At 42.2% G+C, this 16,252-nt stretch overlaps 1 protein-coding gene across 1 annotated transcript in view; it reads left to right on the top strand.

Annotated features, from left to right (window-relative positions):
• Positions 1 to 14,476, top strand: part of POMT2 (protein O-mannosyltransferase 2) — a 475,144-nt gene extending 460,668 nt beyond the window's left edge. Inside the window, exons 20-21 of the mRNA XM_086937548.1 lie at positions 1,178 to 1,289; positions 9,467 to 14,476. Coding sequence (XP_086793674.1) covers positions 1,178 to 1,289; positions 9,467 to 9,572 — 218 coding nt within the window. The 3' untranslated portion in view covers positions 9,573 to 14,476. The remainder of the gene's footprint in view (positions 1 to 1,177; positions 1,290 to 9,466) is intronic.
• The last annotated feature ends 1,776 nt before the right edge of the window (positions 14,477 to 16,252 follow it).

Genomic DNA, 16,252 nt, shown 5'->3' with positions numbered 1-16,252 from the left:
GACCAGGCAGAGTGGTATCTCTTATTGGTGTTCTCGGCCCAAGACTTTGCGAGCAACTAGACAGCCTCTGCAGAAAGGCCCAGCACTTTCCAGCATTCCCTGTAATCTGCCAAGCCATGAGATGAAGTGCACCCATGAGTAATAGGTGATGCAGGTTCCGTAGGGATCCTGTAGGAGATCTTAAATTAGGGGTCGAAGGATTGGAAAGTGGGATAGAAGCTCCTGAATTTAGCTGGATCCTGCCACTGCAGGAGTCTTTGCCCTTACAGGGAGCTTGCTGGTAAGCACGGCAGTCGAGCGCCCCCTGCCACGACCGGCTGCTCCAAAAACAAGAGGCGTAAAGATACGTTTAATTGACGACTGTGCCTTGTAAAGGGAGTTATATGCATTTACAAATTTCCTCAACTCTTTCAGGATGCTTATAAATAAATGTGTCCTCCTGTAGTTCAGTTTTTTGCACTGGTTAATTATTTCCCTCATCTCCTATACGCTTAAAGGTAAACCTTTCCTACCCTACTGCAGCACAGTTACTTTAAAATCAATTCTCCCATAGAGTGCACTCAGAAGTAAATCCTCCTTAGCTACCGAGGCATGTTCACAGATAAATTGTCCCTCCACAGCATTATGGAGAGTATAATTTGAATGACAGACTACGCACACCATTCTATTTCAGAGGTCACAGTAAACCCTTCCTATATGTCTTTGCCTTGTTTTTTCCCTTTAGATTAGTCCAGGTTCCCCCTTTTGTAGCAACTTAATTTGCCATAGTGCTTTCATCATTTAGAAAGAGCCCTATGCACCATACACAGCCCCCTTTGTAAAATATGTCCCAGAAATCCATACCTGAGCCCCAGCATCAGCTCAAATCTATGCTATTGAGACGTGTGTATTGCTGATCAGCAAACTACCCATAGGTAGCTTCTATTGATGTTTCCATTTTTTGTGATCTTGCATCTAATGAGTATTTTTGGCAATCATCCAAGACTAGAAATCACTTTTCATTATTTGTGAACCATACACCTCTATTATATGAGTGTGAACTGTAATTGTCAGTCTTTTAATTGGAAAACATCTTACAAACTTGTTGTACGAGCAGCATTAGATAATCCCAGATCTGTGCTGGAGGACCACAGTTACAGATTTTTAATTTCTTCTTACTTGTTTGCTTTTTATCCAGGAATCACATGTGATGTCCTTCTACAGACATGTGCAAGTATTCTGAAACCATCCTCGCCTCAAAGCCTTTACCTAGGAGGAATGTCTGCGCTGATTCTCGTCATTTTGTATAGGTGAGAAAAACAAGTATAACAGGATTTTTTGATTTTTTACGATTACTGAAGCATTGTACTCTGTATCTACTTACCAGAACTCTGCAGCTAGTGGCAGCCCAAAAAGTGTTCTGTCACCAGGAGGGAACCTAGTTCTAAAATATGGGATACAATCTAGAAGCACCAAATTTACAGAGTGGCTGAAAAATACTTTTATACATAGGCATATTCTGGTTATTTATGGGGCTCTACATACAGGAGAGAGATATGATTTGAGATGAATAGATGCGGTACCTCTTTGGGGACTGTTCAACAACCATATCCATTCCTAGGTGCAGCAGAAGAATAATCACCTTGTCATTGTATATGGGAACAGTGCATATTGGGCCAGAGCAGGTGAAGGGCATAAAAAAAATCTAAAGTTGACTCTGCATACATTCTGCTCTTTTGAGAGGTGACACTGAAAGCAGAAGGTAACAATGAAAGAATTAGTCTGCCTGGAAGGGTCTAAGCAGTGGTCTGTAGTCCAACTCTTAATCTTGGGTGATCTTATAGGCCTCTATGCTTAGATTGTCCCCTTTCTTTAGGAGCATTCTGAAAGTGTGAGCAATAGCCTAGGACAGGAAACCCCAGTAGAAGACAGTCGACAAAACCCTAAGAAATGTGAAAATTCATTTAGTGCGTAATGGAGGGCAACATAGAGACATACATTGTTACTTGTGGTGTAAAAGTGGTGCTGGTAGATGCGGTAAAAGCTATGGGTTTATCCGCAAACACACTATCACCTCACCTGAGTCACCCTCAGTTTTCCTGTAAATGCCTTCACCGCCGTCCCCTTGCACATGCCTGGTGCTAGAGCTTCTCTTTGGATGCAAGCTCATCTTTCACAAGTTTTAAGCTGTTTGATTACCCAGACACCTAGAGAGATGGGAAGGAGGCTCAAATACATTTACAAAAGGCAGGGGCTGGTGTGCAAGCGGCTTTGAGGGCTTGGATATTGAGCTTGTTGATCCTCTGCAGAATTGTGTGCCATAGCCTGATCAATAACCATGACTGGGTGTGTGCTGGCGTTCTGTGAGGGACAGTTGTCAATAAATAATGGTCTGTTTGGAGCAATGTTGGAGAATTTTGAGTATTTTGGTTGCTTAAAAGGTCGTACAATTGTGGCTTTTAGCATTGGTATGGAAAAAGGAAGACTGAAAGTAGTTAGGGATGATGCCTAGATTGAAAACAGCAACAGAAAAATAAAGGAAAGTGGGGAAATGTGGTGGTAATCGTGTGGAGAATACACAAAAAAATATAGAATATCAGTTTTAGAATCATTAATAGAGATCAATGTGATGGCACTATTTATGGAGAGAAGAAACACAGAAGTAGCGCCTTTTAATAATGGCTTATTGGAAAAGAAAGACGCAATATTTAGGAGTCACCCCAGTAAACGTATACATCTGTCCTTGGTCAGTTGGCCGAAGAAGATAAACTGTTTAGTTATGGCTATGTTAAAATGTCAAGCATTGCCTCACACCAAGAAGGAAGAGCGTTTGTGCTCCTTTGGATGGACTGGAAAGTAATCCTTGAGGATAATAGACACATTGAAGTGAAAGGCTGTTGGCATGGTCGGCATGAAGGTAGGATTCATACATAAATTGATCTTGTCTTTCATGAAGTTTAGATAAGTTTGATGGTTAACACCTATTAATTGCTAATGCTTCTGGCAGAATTATGGCCAACAGCAAGGCTGTGTTCTGCTTTGTGGGTTGGTCAAAGAGACTCTTCATCACTTGCAATAGCACGGTATTTAGTTTCTAGGGACCTGGTTGGTTTTCTGACTGGTAGAAATGCTCCGAAAAGGCCCATAAGGAACTCTTTCAGTGAAGAACTTACATGGCGGAACTTGGATATTGCGTCAAGGGGTATATTTATGGAACCATTGTGAAGGCCAAACATTGGGAAACTAAGCACTTCATGCGGATTAGAGTATACAATGAATGCATGCTTTTGAAGTGTGTCAGCCTCAAAAACATATCCAGTCCACTAGAATATATTTTAGTGGTACACGGCTTTCTGGATTGAGTGATGATTTTCCTATAGTTTCCTAGGGTCTTTAATCCTGAATTGAGCATTCAAGATAAAGCAGTTCTTTAAGACGGACTGTAGGAATAATTTGCCTTAACCACATGCGCGCTAGCGCAATTTTGCTCCTACGCTGAGATTTTCAAAACCGCATGTTACGTGACGAGCTGGGCTCGTCATCAGCGTGCGAGCGGGCTACACCATGACGAGCCCAGCTCGTCATCAGCGTCGAAGGGGTTAATAGACACCTTCAGTGACTCGCTAACGCCAGTTTCACAGTACAAAAAGGACAAAAACACCAAAGTGGTTATCAACATCAGGGTGAAAACTTTTGGTCCTCTTACAATTAATCTCTGGGACAGCAGAGAGAGGTCAATGAACAGATATCAGCAGAGAAGAAGAAGAGAGACCCACACTTCTCAAAGTTCCAGGATTAAAACAAATTAGCCTGATTCTCCGATGCTTTCTGCGCTTTACAATGCTGGCAGGGGAAGGATTGAGTTGTGATTCAACATCATCTCACAATTTAGCAGGACTTCACTTCAGATAAGTGGGAGCGCGGCATTATTCATCAGGGGTACACCTTAGAATTTGTAATCCGGAAATCCTCTACAAATTCAGGTTTACAAACACCTGCAGGAACTGAAAAACAACATCTTAAAGTTGCTTTTAAAATGCAGCACAGTGTCCAAAGTACAGAGAAGTTGAGGCTTTTACTCCAGGTTTTTCCTGGTAATCAGACAATTGGTGGACCAGCAGCCAATGTTAGATCTTCACAAACTCAACACGAATTTGAAGCAAACAAGTTTTCACAAGGTCACCTTTCATCGAGTGCTAACATTTCTTGACTTTCCTTGCCTTAGGTGATACCTTTGTTAACTTTTCCATATATCCTCCAATGCAACAGAAGTTTCCTGTGCGCAATAGCAGATAGGCATTACCACTTTAAGGCTCTGTCCTGTCTGAAGTCTTCTCCCTGCATATTGTCTAAATGAAAAGTGCCAGTGACTGGTCACCTGCAGAGGATAGTCTAGCTGTGTACACCTTCTCTTAACTATTGGCTATTTTGGCCACTTTTGGTTAAGCGTCCCTTTTTTCTCGAAGAATAAAAAAAGGCTTAAAGAAAGGCTTTTTTTATATAACCTTCACACTATCAATGAAACTTGCAATGTCCTGGGAGCCTAATGCTGTATTCTCAACATTAAGGTAACATTATTTTGAGCCAATTCATTGGTCATTCATATAGCACCAAGCTTGGAAGACTGCTTCCCGCTGGCCATCATCTCAGGTAGATGGGTGAACTAACTTCAAGCTTTTCTTATCATAACCATATTTGTGCATCAATAATAATACAAGTTTTTTTCAAACGGTGCATTTCTATACAAACCAACATATCTTCTCTGGATCCTCTGCCACTTAGAGGTAATTGCATGCTGTAGACCATAAGAGATGTTGAAAGTTCTCTCTGATTAAAACTAAGGGCTTCTGCTGATCCTATCAGCTCTTTTTGGCTTTTGGTAAAATAGAGGGAAAGTCCTGTTAAAGCAGGGTGGATTGTTGCAAGATGGATTGTTTCTTGCAATGCAACATATGCTAAGATTGTCTGACCTTTATTTAATAGGGTGAGAGCTCACTCTACCATACCAGAGGTATTGAATGTGACCTGCAGGGTGATGATACCTTTGCCAAGCAATCAATTTTTTGTCAAGCATTACTGCCTTGATGTGCAATCAAGAGCAGAGCATACAGCCGAGTAGGTGGTGCTTCATATTCTTTTTTCTTAAGATGATTCTCATTCCTGCCTACCACCGTTTTGTTTCTCTGGCTGGGCTTTGTTGTCAATGCTGGAAAGAGAAATTCTTACAGGTACCAAGAGTTTTCCAGCTTAGGCATCTTCACTAGATTCAGATGCGGCCTGCCCTTCTCCCCTTTAATGTTCACTCTTGACAATATTTTAAAGTTTGACTTGTGGAGCATCTAAAAGGATTTAAGCTGCGACTCTCTCCACCTCATTGGCTAGGGCTGGGGGTCATGTATGGTTGATTAACTGCACATGGTACAAAGCTAAAGCAGTGTAAGAGTGTATGTGAACATTGCAGTTTAAGCATGGAGTACTGAAAATTCCCAGCTTGACGATAGGAATAATTCAAACCTGTTACTCTCTGAAAGGTATTGAAAAACTGTAGTTGAAGGTAAATCACTTTATTTTTTTATTATGAATGAGCCTTGCAATGCTGAGTTGCAGCCCAGTTGTTGAAAAGGCCGGGTTGAGCTTTGCAATTCCATAAATAAAACATAATCACCTATTGATTGGTAACATGATTTTGATGGTTTGCCTGGTACCCCTATCTTCCTGTTCAATGAAGGCTTAATACTGAGGGGAATGCTTGATAAAGGCACTACATTCTATTTTTAAACCCTGTGGGAATTCTCAATGAATGGGAACAAAACTCTGATGTGAGTATACACTTGCTTTGAGCCTGCTGCTTCCACCTCTGAAGCCTGTCAGCCTGATGCCTCCCAGAAAACGTCCTCGCCCTTCGAGGACTGCCTAATTTATGCTCCTTTGATACATGGCCTTGTGTTAGAGACCTGTTGTGAACCTATAGCAGTGACATATGACCGCACCCTTCATAATATTAATCCTTTGTCCTATTTTGATCAAACATGTGGAGGCCACTACTTGAAATACCAGTGACTCATTCTAAAGCTTTTCAAGCACCTGTTTATCTATAGCTGCCCTGTTACCCTCACATGGAGGTTTATTGCATCACACTCTAAACCCTTCATTCCCGCTGAGTTTATAGACCTAGGACGAGAGTTGGTTTAAGACTGAGTCACCCAGTAAGAACTTGGCGATAAATGTGCTGTGATAGGTCTGAGAGTCTTCTCTACTCTCAGAAGGAATGTCCAAATGGGATGCAGCTTGCAACAAAAACAGACATCTGTCTTCCTTTAATTGGACTGCATCATAGGTACCTCAAATTAACTGCAGAGACTTAACAGTATACCTGTCCACCAAGAGAAAACGTCCTTGATTGCATGTACTCTATGACTATTTTCAATGTTATTATTTAGTGTACATTGCTCTCCTAACTTTGATTATTGACAGTTCCAAGCATGACTAAGAGGGATAATTCAAGTATGCGAATCTATGAAAGATTTCAGTACTGCAGAACTACAGTTAGATAAGTAACTAGACATTTATTTGCGTTTCTGTGCTCCTTGGTCAAATACTTCTCCATTTCCTGCGTGATCTCTCCCTGTTGATACCGTTCCTCTCAGCGAGGACCCAATCAGTTCATTTGGGCAAATTTAAGTCGGACCATTTTCTCTCCCATGTGGTGTTCCGAGGAGCTCGTCATTGAGCCCTACACTTTTTATTATCTATGTAACCGAATTAGCACCACTGATGAGAAGTTTTAATTTGATTCCTACATCGTATGCCGACGACACCCAGCTGGCTGATGATCTCAACAGTGGATAAGGACATTAATCACTCGTTAAAGCTTCATGATTGCATGCTTTCCTTAAGTCATTGGATGAGCACCCATTGCTTGAAATTAAACTAAAGCAAAACTGAGGTGATTATGTTCGGGAACCTTTTTCCTCCTTGGTCCCCAGCTAGGTGGCCAGATAAGCTTGCCCCCTACCCCGGTAGACAAAGTAAAAAATCTTGGGGTGGTTATCGATGAAAAGCTTAGTTTTAAAGCTCAAGTCTCTAAGGTTGTGTCTTCTTCATTCTTTATGATTAAGAATATCAGGAAAGTTCTGACTTTCATTCCCAAACCTTGCAGAAAGTCAGTAGTAACTTCCTTAGTCTTGTCCAAACTTGACTTTTGTAATGGACTGTACATTAGGGTCCAATCCATTCTTCTTAGGAACCTACAGGCAGTGCAAAACATTGCCGCAAGACTGATTCTTGACATCCCAAAATATCAGTCCGTTAGATCAGCATTGCGAGAACTCCACTGGCTGCCAGTCTGCCAGCGGTTAAAGTTTAATACGCTCTGCATGGCCCACAAGGCATTACACAATGAAGGGCCGACATTTTTAGAGGACCTGCTCAGGCGGTATTCTCCAAACAGAACTCTGCGTTCAGCTAATGCACATTTGATCAAGTCAGTCAGGATCAAAAAGATGAACTGGGAGGGGAGGAGCTTTACCATCAACACTATCAAGGAATAGAACTCCCTCCCTTCACATCTTAGAAAAATTCCATCCCATCTGGAATTCAGGAAACAGCTGAAGACCTGGCTTTTTTCAGCAGTAGTAGCACCTAGCACAGAATGTTGCACTGGAGGGCCAAGACACCCGAGGGTATTCGTGCGCTGTACAAATTTTATTAACATAACATAAATGACGTAACCAAATAAAATGAATAATTGTACTTGGCCTTGGAGCAGATTTTTGATGGGATTTTCAATTCTCTAGGAGTTGGCATGGTTTAAAAACCTAGAGGTGGCCCCTGTATCCCTTTCTACCCTCGACATCCCTCACACCTCTGTCTCTGTATTGGAACCGATGGCAGTTTGGAATATACAAAACCCGAGGCATTGTAGCTTTTGTGAGGCGTGTTGTTGGAGTCATATATTTTGATATACATTACTAATCATCCCTCACATGGCTGGCCAAGGTGACTACTATTAACAAAGCAGATTTCCCGATAGATACTGGAAGGATGTTTTGAGAAATGTAGAAGGATTGATTGACAGTGCAGAGATTTTAGGGTCAGGGGACTGTTGGCGAGGTGCTCATAAGTGAATGTTATGGGTCAGTCGAATGTTGGTCAGCACGCAGCTCATCGCTTTGCACCATAATCAAGCACAGCAAGAGTCTGTGCTGCCTTTACAGTTCCACCCCAATGGCATTTTATTAGCTCTTGAATCGGGCATGGCAGTGTTTCTTTCTTAGCTTTATTGTTTTCAATGGCAAAACTAAGTCGCCTCTGCGCTGCAGGCTGTTTGTTGAGTGGCAATACCTGTTCATGATGATGATCATCTTCTTATGTACCGCTAGCAAACCACGGCAGGAATTCCACTTGCCTCTTATATTTTGAGGATAATGATGACTATGAATACTACAGCTGACCTCTTTAAAGGAGGGCTGAAGTTTTCCCACACTATCCTGTGATAGCCTCCAAAGTAAATGATGTATTTAAGAATGGGCCTACACATCCTCTTCTCCTGCCTAGGTCAGCTCATTTACTCATTTTTGTTTTTTATGTGTTCTCTGTTTTCTTTCTCTGTTCCCCTGGCTGACTGGCCTGATATCCCTCCTCTGCCTCAGCCACCTCTCCTTCAATGGTGTGCACCCATGTTCTTTGTAGCAGGTTCACACTCAGTAAGTCCACAGAGTGAAATAGTTTCCTACTCCATTTGAATTCTAACCGCTGTTACCCGTTATGACATTAACTGAGAAACCTTGTATAACCATACTTTGACTTTTGTACTTTTAGCATGTAGTCAATACACCTCCTTCACTCCAGCGTGTTTCGTTTGGAATATTTGTAAATTTCCATTTTCTAGCTGAGTTGTGTTGAATAGGGGCAGAATCATTTTGCATTTGAATCTCTACAGTTTCATAGGGTGTTTGGGGTGAGGAACTAAGGAAGTGGGAGGGGTTAGAGAGAAACTGTAATTATGAAGACGTATCACATGAAATAATCTATACATTGAAATGCAACATCAAGTATAATTTAAAACAAAAAAAAACATTTTTGTAAGTAGTGTTAGGAAGCCAGTGCTTGTGGTATTCAGAATTATCGCACATTTTTCACATGCGGCCTTGAACATCAGTTGAGTAAAATCCACAGACCGCTTCCAATAGTAGTGCTTTTTTGTTGATTACAGTTTCTTAATTTTGGCCACTGAATTTATTATAACTTATATTGGCAGTAATGTTGAGAGTGCTCTTATTTGTAAATGAAATACAAAACATGGTCCCTGCAGATGAGTGGGTGGTTATTTGATATTGATCGTGCCAGCACTCTTGTTGTTTTGTCTTAAATCACACCTGTTGCCATAGTGATATTGGCAAGCATTTTATTTGTAATCTTGTTTTAAGGAAACCAGAAAAAAGCAAAGTAAAACTACATTTCTGTCCACTCTTCTCCTTATACACAGTTTCTACCTCTTCCATCCTCTGGCCTATGGAATGGTTGGACCTCTGACCCCGGACCCGAGCAGCCCCATGGCTGGACTGCGATGGATGGAATCGTGGGATTTCTGAAAGCTAAGCACCAGACCTTTCAACACCATGTCTGGACATAGTGCCTCTAAACTAAAGAAGGTTGTCTCAGCACAGCAGGGTCAATTCCATCGGGGCTATGTCTCCTCTTTCCCTTCACACAGGGCGGATCTTGCCAAAGAATTTGCATCTAGCGAAAAGCAGAAAGTCCCTTTAAAAGCAATTTGTTACCCCCAAGGGATCCCAGGAGTTTTTGTTGAAGGGTACATCAACATTTAATATTTGCCAGAAGAACATTGATGAAAAACCTGATTTTCAAGAAATGTGATTGCCTAGAAAATACTGAAAAGGCTTCCCTGAATTGATCAAATCCAGAAACACATGATATCCCCGAATTATGATATCACTGAAGAGCAATACATGTACATAGTATTGTTGCTCAGCCACTTAGTAATTTACTTGAGGGAAGGATGTCACTGAAAAAGTGGAAACATTCAAGGCATGTTTGCATGAGTGCCAGCCAGTTCTGAATGATCATTTACATTTATAGACCAGTGCAAAAATATATTTCCATTAACTGATAAGTGCAAAAATTCAATTTTTCACTGATCGATGCAAATGTTGGTGCAGAATTTCTGAGCACTCGTGCAGTTCATATTTTCTGGTGGCAATGAGTGGGAACTGTGCAACAACTTTATTAAACAATGTGAGCCAGTCTACTAATACATTTGCAACCCCTATTATGTGTTCCAAGCATGTCCATCACAATTATGCCTTGCTCTAATTTCCTTTTCGCAGTCTCTTTTTTTTCCCACTGACCGGTGTAGATATTCACTTCTGACACGGTCCCATTTATTTAACTGCTTTTTGTTTTCTCTGTGCATATTTTTCCCATTGAGTCCTAAATTAGAATCTTGGACATCTGACTACACACAGCTTTATACGTCTTTTGTGACAATTTATGTCATCAATCGGTGTGGAGCAGCAGATAGTGTTGGTTACACTTTAGGCGTCTTTTGTGACAATTTATGTAATCAATCGGTGTGGAGCAGCAGATAGTGTTAGTTACATAAAGTGCAAGCCTTTTCTGCTTAACAATTTCACAGTAACAGAAAAATGGTGCTGCCTATGGATACTTTTGTATATTACATGCATGCATGGCAATGCAAGCCATATGCAAGGGCATTGCCACTGTTTGTTTTATGCGGTGACCTATCTTATGCAGTACATATTTATAGGCACCAAACGCCTCTGGTCATGTTCAATAGATGTGTGAAAATAGTAAAGTTTTCTTCAAATTCCAATCCAGCAGTGAGCTGAATAGAGCTCCTCTGGAGGCGTTTTGTATTGTTTGCAAGCTCTGGATCTACCTGTATATCGCCACGCCCTGGTATGGGAAGTGGTACTGTAGACATTAATGGTATGTTATTTGAAAAATATTTATAAAGCATGCAAATAACCAAGGGTGTCTTGTTGCTGACTGAACGTGAACACGCTAGGTTGGTGCAATTAGTTGTAAAAAAAAAAAACAGGTCCTAAACTCCTACCTAAATGCGAGGAGGGATGGGATGGCTCTGATGTGGGCCGGAAGGCTATTCCATAGTTTAGTTGTGCGGACTATGAAGCTCCTACCTCAGTTGGCTTTCCTGATTCTGGAGATCACTAGTGTATTGGACGTTGCAGAACGTAGGGGCCTGTTAGGAATGCAACATCGGAAGGCATGCCTTAGAAATTGTGGTCCTGTGTGGTAGAGACCTTTGTGTGCAAGGCAGAGAGCTTTGAATTTTACCTGGCTGCGAACAGGAAGCCAATGTACCTTACGGAGACTGGGGGAGATTGAATGGAATTTCGGGAGATTTAGAATCATTTTTATTTCATATTGAGCAGAGCATCAGGGGCATAACAATAATGATAAATAACAGGGGATTTAAAAAACAGCATTTGATCAGAACATACAAAACATGGATAAAACTAATACAGTTAAAGTGCAAAATAAGTGTAAAAAGCATATTGCAGCAATAGTCTGGCGGCCTCCCCATATTTTGGAGTATTTAAATTCATATCCCAACTAATTGCGGATATACAGTTCAAACTTACCAAAGTGCTAAAGTACTAAGGTGCTAAATCTGCCGGAAAAACCAGAACACATTACCCCCAGCCTTACAATGTAGATGATCCTGCTTAAAATATCAATAAGACTACTATTCCATCGAGGTTTCAAGATTAACTAAATATTTCCAAATCTCAGTGAACTTTTTTGTAGCGCCCACCCGCCTTGCATATGCTTATTCAAAAATCCTGACTCGTTTCATCTTATTTAGCCAACTCGCAAATGCAGGTGCTTCCGCCGACCTCCAATTCTGAAGAATTAGGGAGCGAGCAACGAGGGAGGAAATGGCTAGAAAAGTCTCCTCCGCTCTTGTCAGATTTGCCTTAGATCTAGTAATACCGAAAAGGTCGACCTCAGCCTCAAGATCTACCCTCTTCTGGATCGCCCAGCTTATGGCTGAAAAAAATCTTAACCCAGAAAGGCCCTAGCCTTGGACACATAAAAAATATATGTAGCCAAGCCCCTTCCACCTGGCAGCGGAAGCATCTATTCTCTACTTCTGGATATTTTTTACTGAGAGCTTTTGGTGTATAGTGTTCTCGAGTGCGGCATAGACTATGGTGTTGCTGAAAGGTCTGTCATTCAGCTGTGTGTATAATTCAAAATTGTAAACTGATGTTAGCTTGTCTGCCCTTTGCAGCCTGTAAATATTAATTCTGGCCTTCAGCTAGTCTGATGCCACTTCCAAGTCCTTTCTTCATGACCTGCACAGGTAAATTGGAAACAGGCAGGAGCTGAACGAGAAAGCAAAATGATACAGAGACTATTACATGACTGCTGCCCGCCCTCCTTCCCAACCTTACTTTTGATACTGGCTAGGCCTGTAATAACATTGTTTCTTTCATATGTTTTTTAAAAGAATTGAACTTATAACCAAACGTGTGTTCTAGCAAATAAATGGGACGTCACATCCACTGTGAAAGAAACATCAAGCAAAACAATCTGTACCCTTGACATCCCATTATGAAGGATTACATTTCACCTTCAACTTCTACATTTGTCTTGTATCTCGGGTGTATTCTGTTGATTTGGTGGTTTGTTTTGTAGTTGACCATTGACAGTGTCTCGCCTACCAGACAGCGCACGTTTTCTGGTTGTGAAAATACCTATTGTCAGCTTACACTGGATTTGGAGCCCACCCATTGCTTACCATTGGTTGGCTTTAATTTCACTCTCATTAGCTTACTTTGTATTCATTAGATTACGTGGGATTTTTCCTTCCTTTTCTTGTGTTTGTCTGTCCCCTGGACAATATACTCATTACTTGTATCCTACTATTGCTTACTTTTAAGCACTACTGTTTTTTTGGGTTAAGCACACCATGAAAGTGTATGTGTTCTCCATCTGACTCCCTCGAGTAAATCTCTTTCCACATCTATGCAGCTCTGTGTTGCTTTCTCTCGTCCATCTGCTTCTTGCCCCACAATACTTCCGTGTTGTGCTTGCCCGCGCGTTCTTCCCCCCGCATTCTCGCTCATGTGCTTCTTCCTTGAGCACTTCTTCTCCATCCAAGCTGCCCCCCCCCCCTGCAGTCTACTCCCCAATGCTGCACCCTCCTCGTTAATAAGTATCTTTTTTTAAATTAGTTTTTTGTGAAGGACCAGCTTGTCCACCTTAACAGCTCTTTTGCACCAATTCTATTTCTTTTTCTATTTAATGAACCATCTTAAAAGAAAAACTGTCTGCGTCATTTTGCCTGTGTTGCGTAAACAAGCACGTGCACATCTACAAAATGACATGGCGAGTCATTGCGGCTCTTTTAGCTTTTTGCCATGCTAGACATCTTGCAGGATGTTGTACAGCATGACTAAAACTCATTGGCAACGCCTATAGGTTTTAAACGCATGACCTATTGACTTTGCCGGTGCTTTGTTTTTTTGCTATCTATTATTGAGTGTGAGAAGCCTCAGTTGTTTATTAAAGTTGTTGCACAGTTTCTGGTCCTGCCCACCAGAAAGTAATGGTCACAGATTTCAGACATAAAGGCACTTTAAGGGCTACATGAGGTAGATATTGCTAGTAACTTTCAATATTTCCTTGAATTATGGCATACAGAAAAACACAACCGGAATACTAGTTTTTCAGAAATAAAGGGTTACTCAAATATCACAACATTATGGCATGTAAGAGAAACACTACACAATAGCATTTCCCCTGAATGATGGAATTCAAGAATGGACTATATCGGACTTCCCTTGTTTACATATGCTGTAGGAGACTAGAAAATGCAGTTTATTTGCAATTCCCAGTTTCCTGTAGCCACTGGATCACTTCAGATATGTCACTGATCTCAGCGAAAGACTTAAGACTTCACATTGGGGGTGGGAGCAGGGTCTAACTGCAGTCCAGGCCGCAGCAGTAGTGCTGCAGAATTGATCTGACTGAATGTATCTGTGTTTTTTAACTCTACTTTTTCAGTGCACCGTTTGTGAAGATCTGTTAAACTGACATCTTGAGACAGCAAATCATGGAGAAGGTCTTGGGGCCTGATTCCCTTTTTAAGATGCATGTGCCGTACCGCCCAGAACACCGTCCATTAGTCCTTTCAGAGGACAGAGCATTGATGACAGCATATGTTTACTTTTTAAAATGGTCCTTATGTTTCAAATAATCTCCACAGACCCTCTGAGGTGGAAAACACTCCTGTACGGATGACAATACGAGCCGTATATTAACCTTGGATTGGGCCCTGTGTGAAAGTTACATTAGACATGTTTTATTGTCTTTAGCTGCAGGCAAGTGGTATCCACTGCATAGTAAAACCATTGTGTGGTGCATTTTACGTATACAACTGTTAATGGAAATTTGAGAAATAAACCATGTTTTTTAAAACCTTTTACTGTGTGAAGTAAATTACTTATTATATGTTCATGTGTCCACCATTGAAAGTTTTTTCTTGTTTTTCAGTCGAAAAAGAGCATAATGTGTCTGTTTCACCAAAGAGCACAAAGAGCACTAGGGCCTTTACTCCTGTAGGTCCCAGCAGGAGGTATACACTCTCAAATCAAGCCTAGTATCTACTTATGTGGGGTAATATGGCTAATTTACGTCATAGTGCAGTCCATAGTGCACCAGGCAAAGTAAAAACACACATTTAGCTGTTACAGTCAGTCTTTTTCACCTGAAAGTAACCGACTATTGTGGTGGTGGTAGGGGACACAGGGAGGTCGGACATACGAAGCATGGGCAGCTCCTTGAATGGCCAAGTGGTCCATCCTTTACTTATACCAATGTATCTGATAGAGATTTCTAGTCACAGAGTCCTTACCGTAGAATAATCCCCAGGCATCAGACTGGATCCAGAAACTTTTGTGAGCAATACCCCTGTATAGGCACCACCCGAGTACGCTAGCAGTTCTTTTCTATCTGATGGAGATGCTAGCTGCAGATTCCTTACCTTTGAAATTCCCAGGCTTCAGGCTGGATCCAGACACATTTGCTGAGCAATACCCCTTGCGTGCGACATCAGGTGACTCCATTCTGCTCCATGTAACATCGTCTGCGTCATTAGCGTTGGTTATGATGTCACGATTCCTATACAGGTGCCACCCAGGCGCATGGACGTCAGTTCTTTTCTTTCTGCGCCAGTTAAAGTGCCGATCCTGGAAGAGCTACCCCTCTGCTGCTTTTTGGCAGGCTTTTTCTCGACTTTTGTCAAATTCTAGTATTTTTATCCGACTTCTTGTGCGAGGGATGTCTTTGAGGAAGACAGATGTCAAGCCGTGTATGATATGGGTCACCGATCCCCATCCCAATGAAGCTTCTCGCGGCCTGGCAGTCGACACTGTCCAGCGAGACTCCGCGGAGGTCCCAGTCCTGATCAAAGAAGAGGAGATTGCGGGACTGCCCCCTCTTAGCCCCAAGTCCTCTTCCTCCCACTCGAGGTCCTCGGGACACTCAGGAAGAGGCACAAAAAGAAGAAGTCCAAGCAGACTTCATATTCACCTGAACTGGCATCCATCATTGAAAGAGTTAAGGAGCACCGATGCTCTAGGCACAGTTCTGCTTAGCCAGAATCGACTTCGCGTCTCACCCCCCTTTCCAGGAGCCAGAGCGACTACCAGTCAAAAAAGAGTTTTACAAGGCCATGCCCCGTGCATTTGAGTAGAACAACCCTGCTGGTGAGCCCTCTGGCACCGCTGAGTCGGGAGAGGCCCAATTGGGTTAGATACAGTCTGCTCCGGCCATAGCGCCGGTGGGGCCTCCGGGATCTGATCCCGGATCCGGTTCGATGCCTGTCGTGCCATCGCGATCTCCCCGGATGTTGGACCTGAAGTCGGTGCCTACGATATTGCCAATACGCTTCAGTGGCGCTAGCCCCATCCTCATCCCTGACAACACGGAGCCGGAACGACGTCACTCGACGCCGATTCAGACGTTGACAGAATCCAGAGGTTCCATGTGGGCACTTGAGCACTTTGGAGATGTGCTAGGCTCAGGAGAGGACTGGGTGAGGCCTGGGGGCCCTCTTGTGAACTAGGATGTCTCTGAGGAGAATTTAGACTGGCATAGATAACTTGGGGAAGCCAGTGGACTGGATACTTAAGATACTGACATGCACTGTCCGCTAACAGTGGCAATGGAGGAGTGGGCATCCTATGCCATGGTGGTA

Source organism: Lissotriton vulgaris, chromosome 9, assembly GCF_964263255.1.
Source record: "Lissotriton vulgaris chromosome 9, aLisVul1.2, whole genome shotgun sequence".
In the NCBI taxonomy this organism is placed as follows: domain Eukaryota; kingdom Metazoa; phylum Chordata; class Amphibia; order Caudata; family Salamandridae; genus Lissotriton; species Lissotriton vulgaris.
Note: the sequence above shows the minus strand (reverse complement) of the source record. Positions and strands in the feature narration are given on the sequence as shown.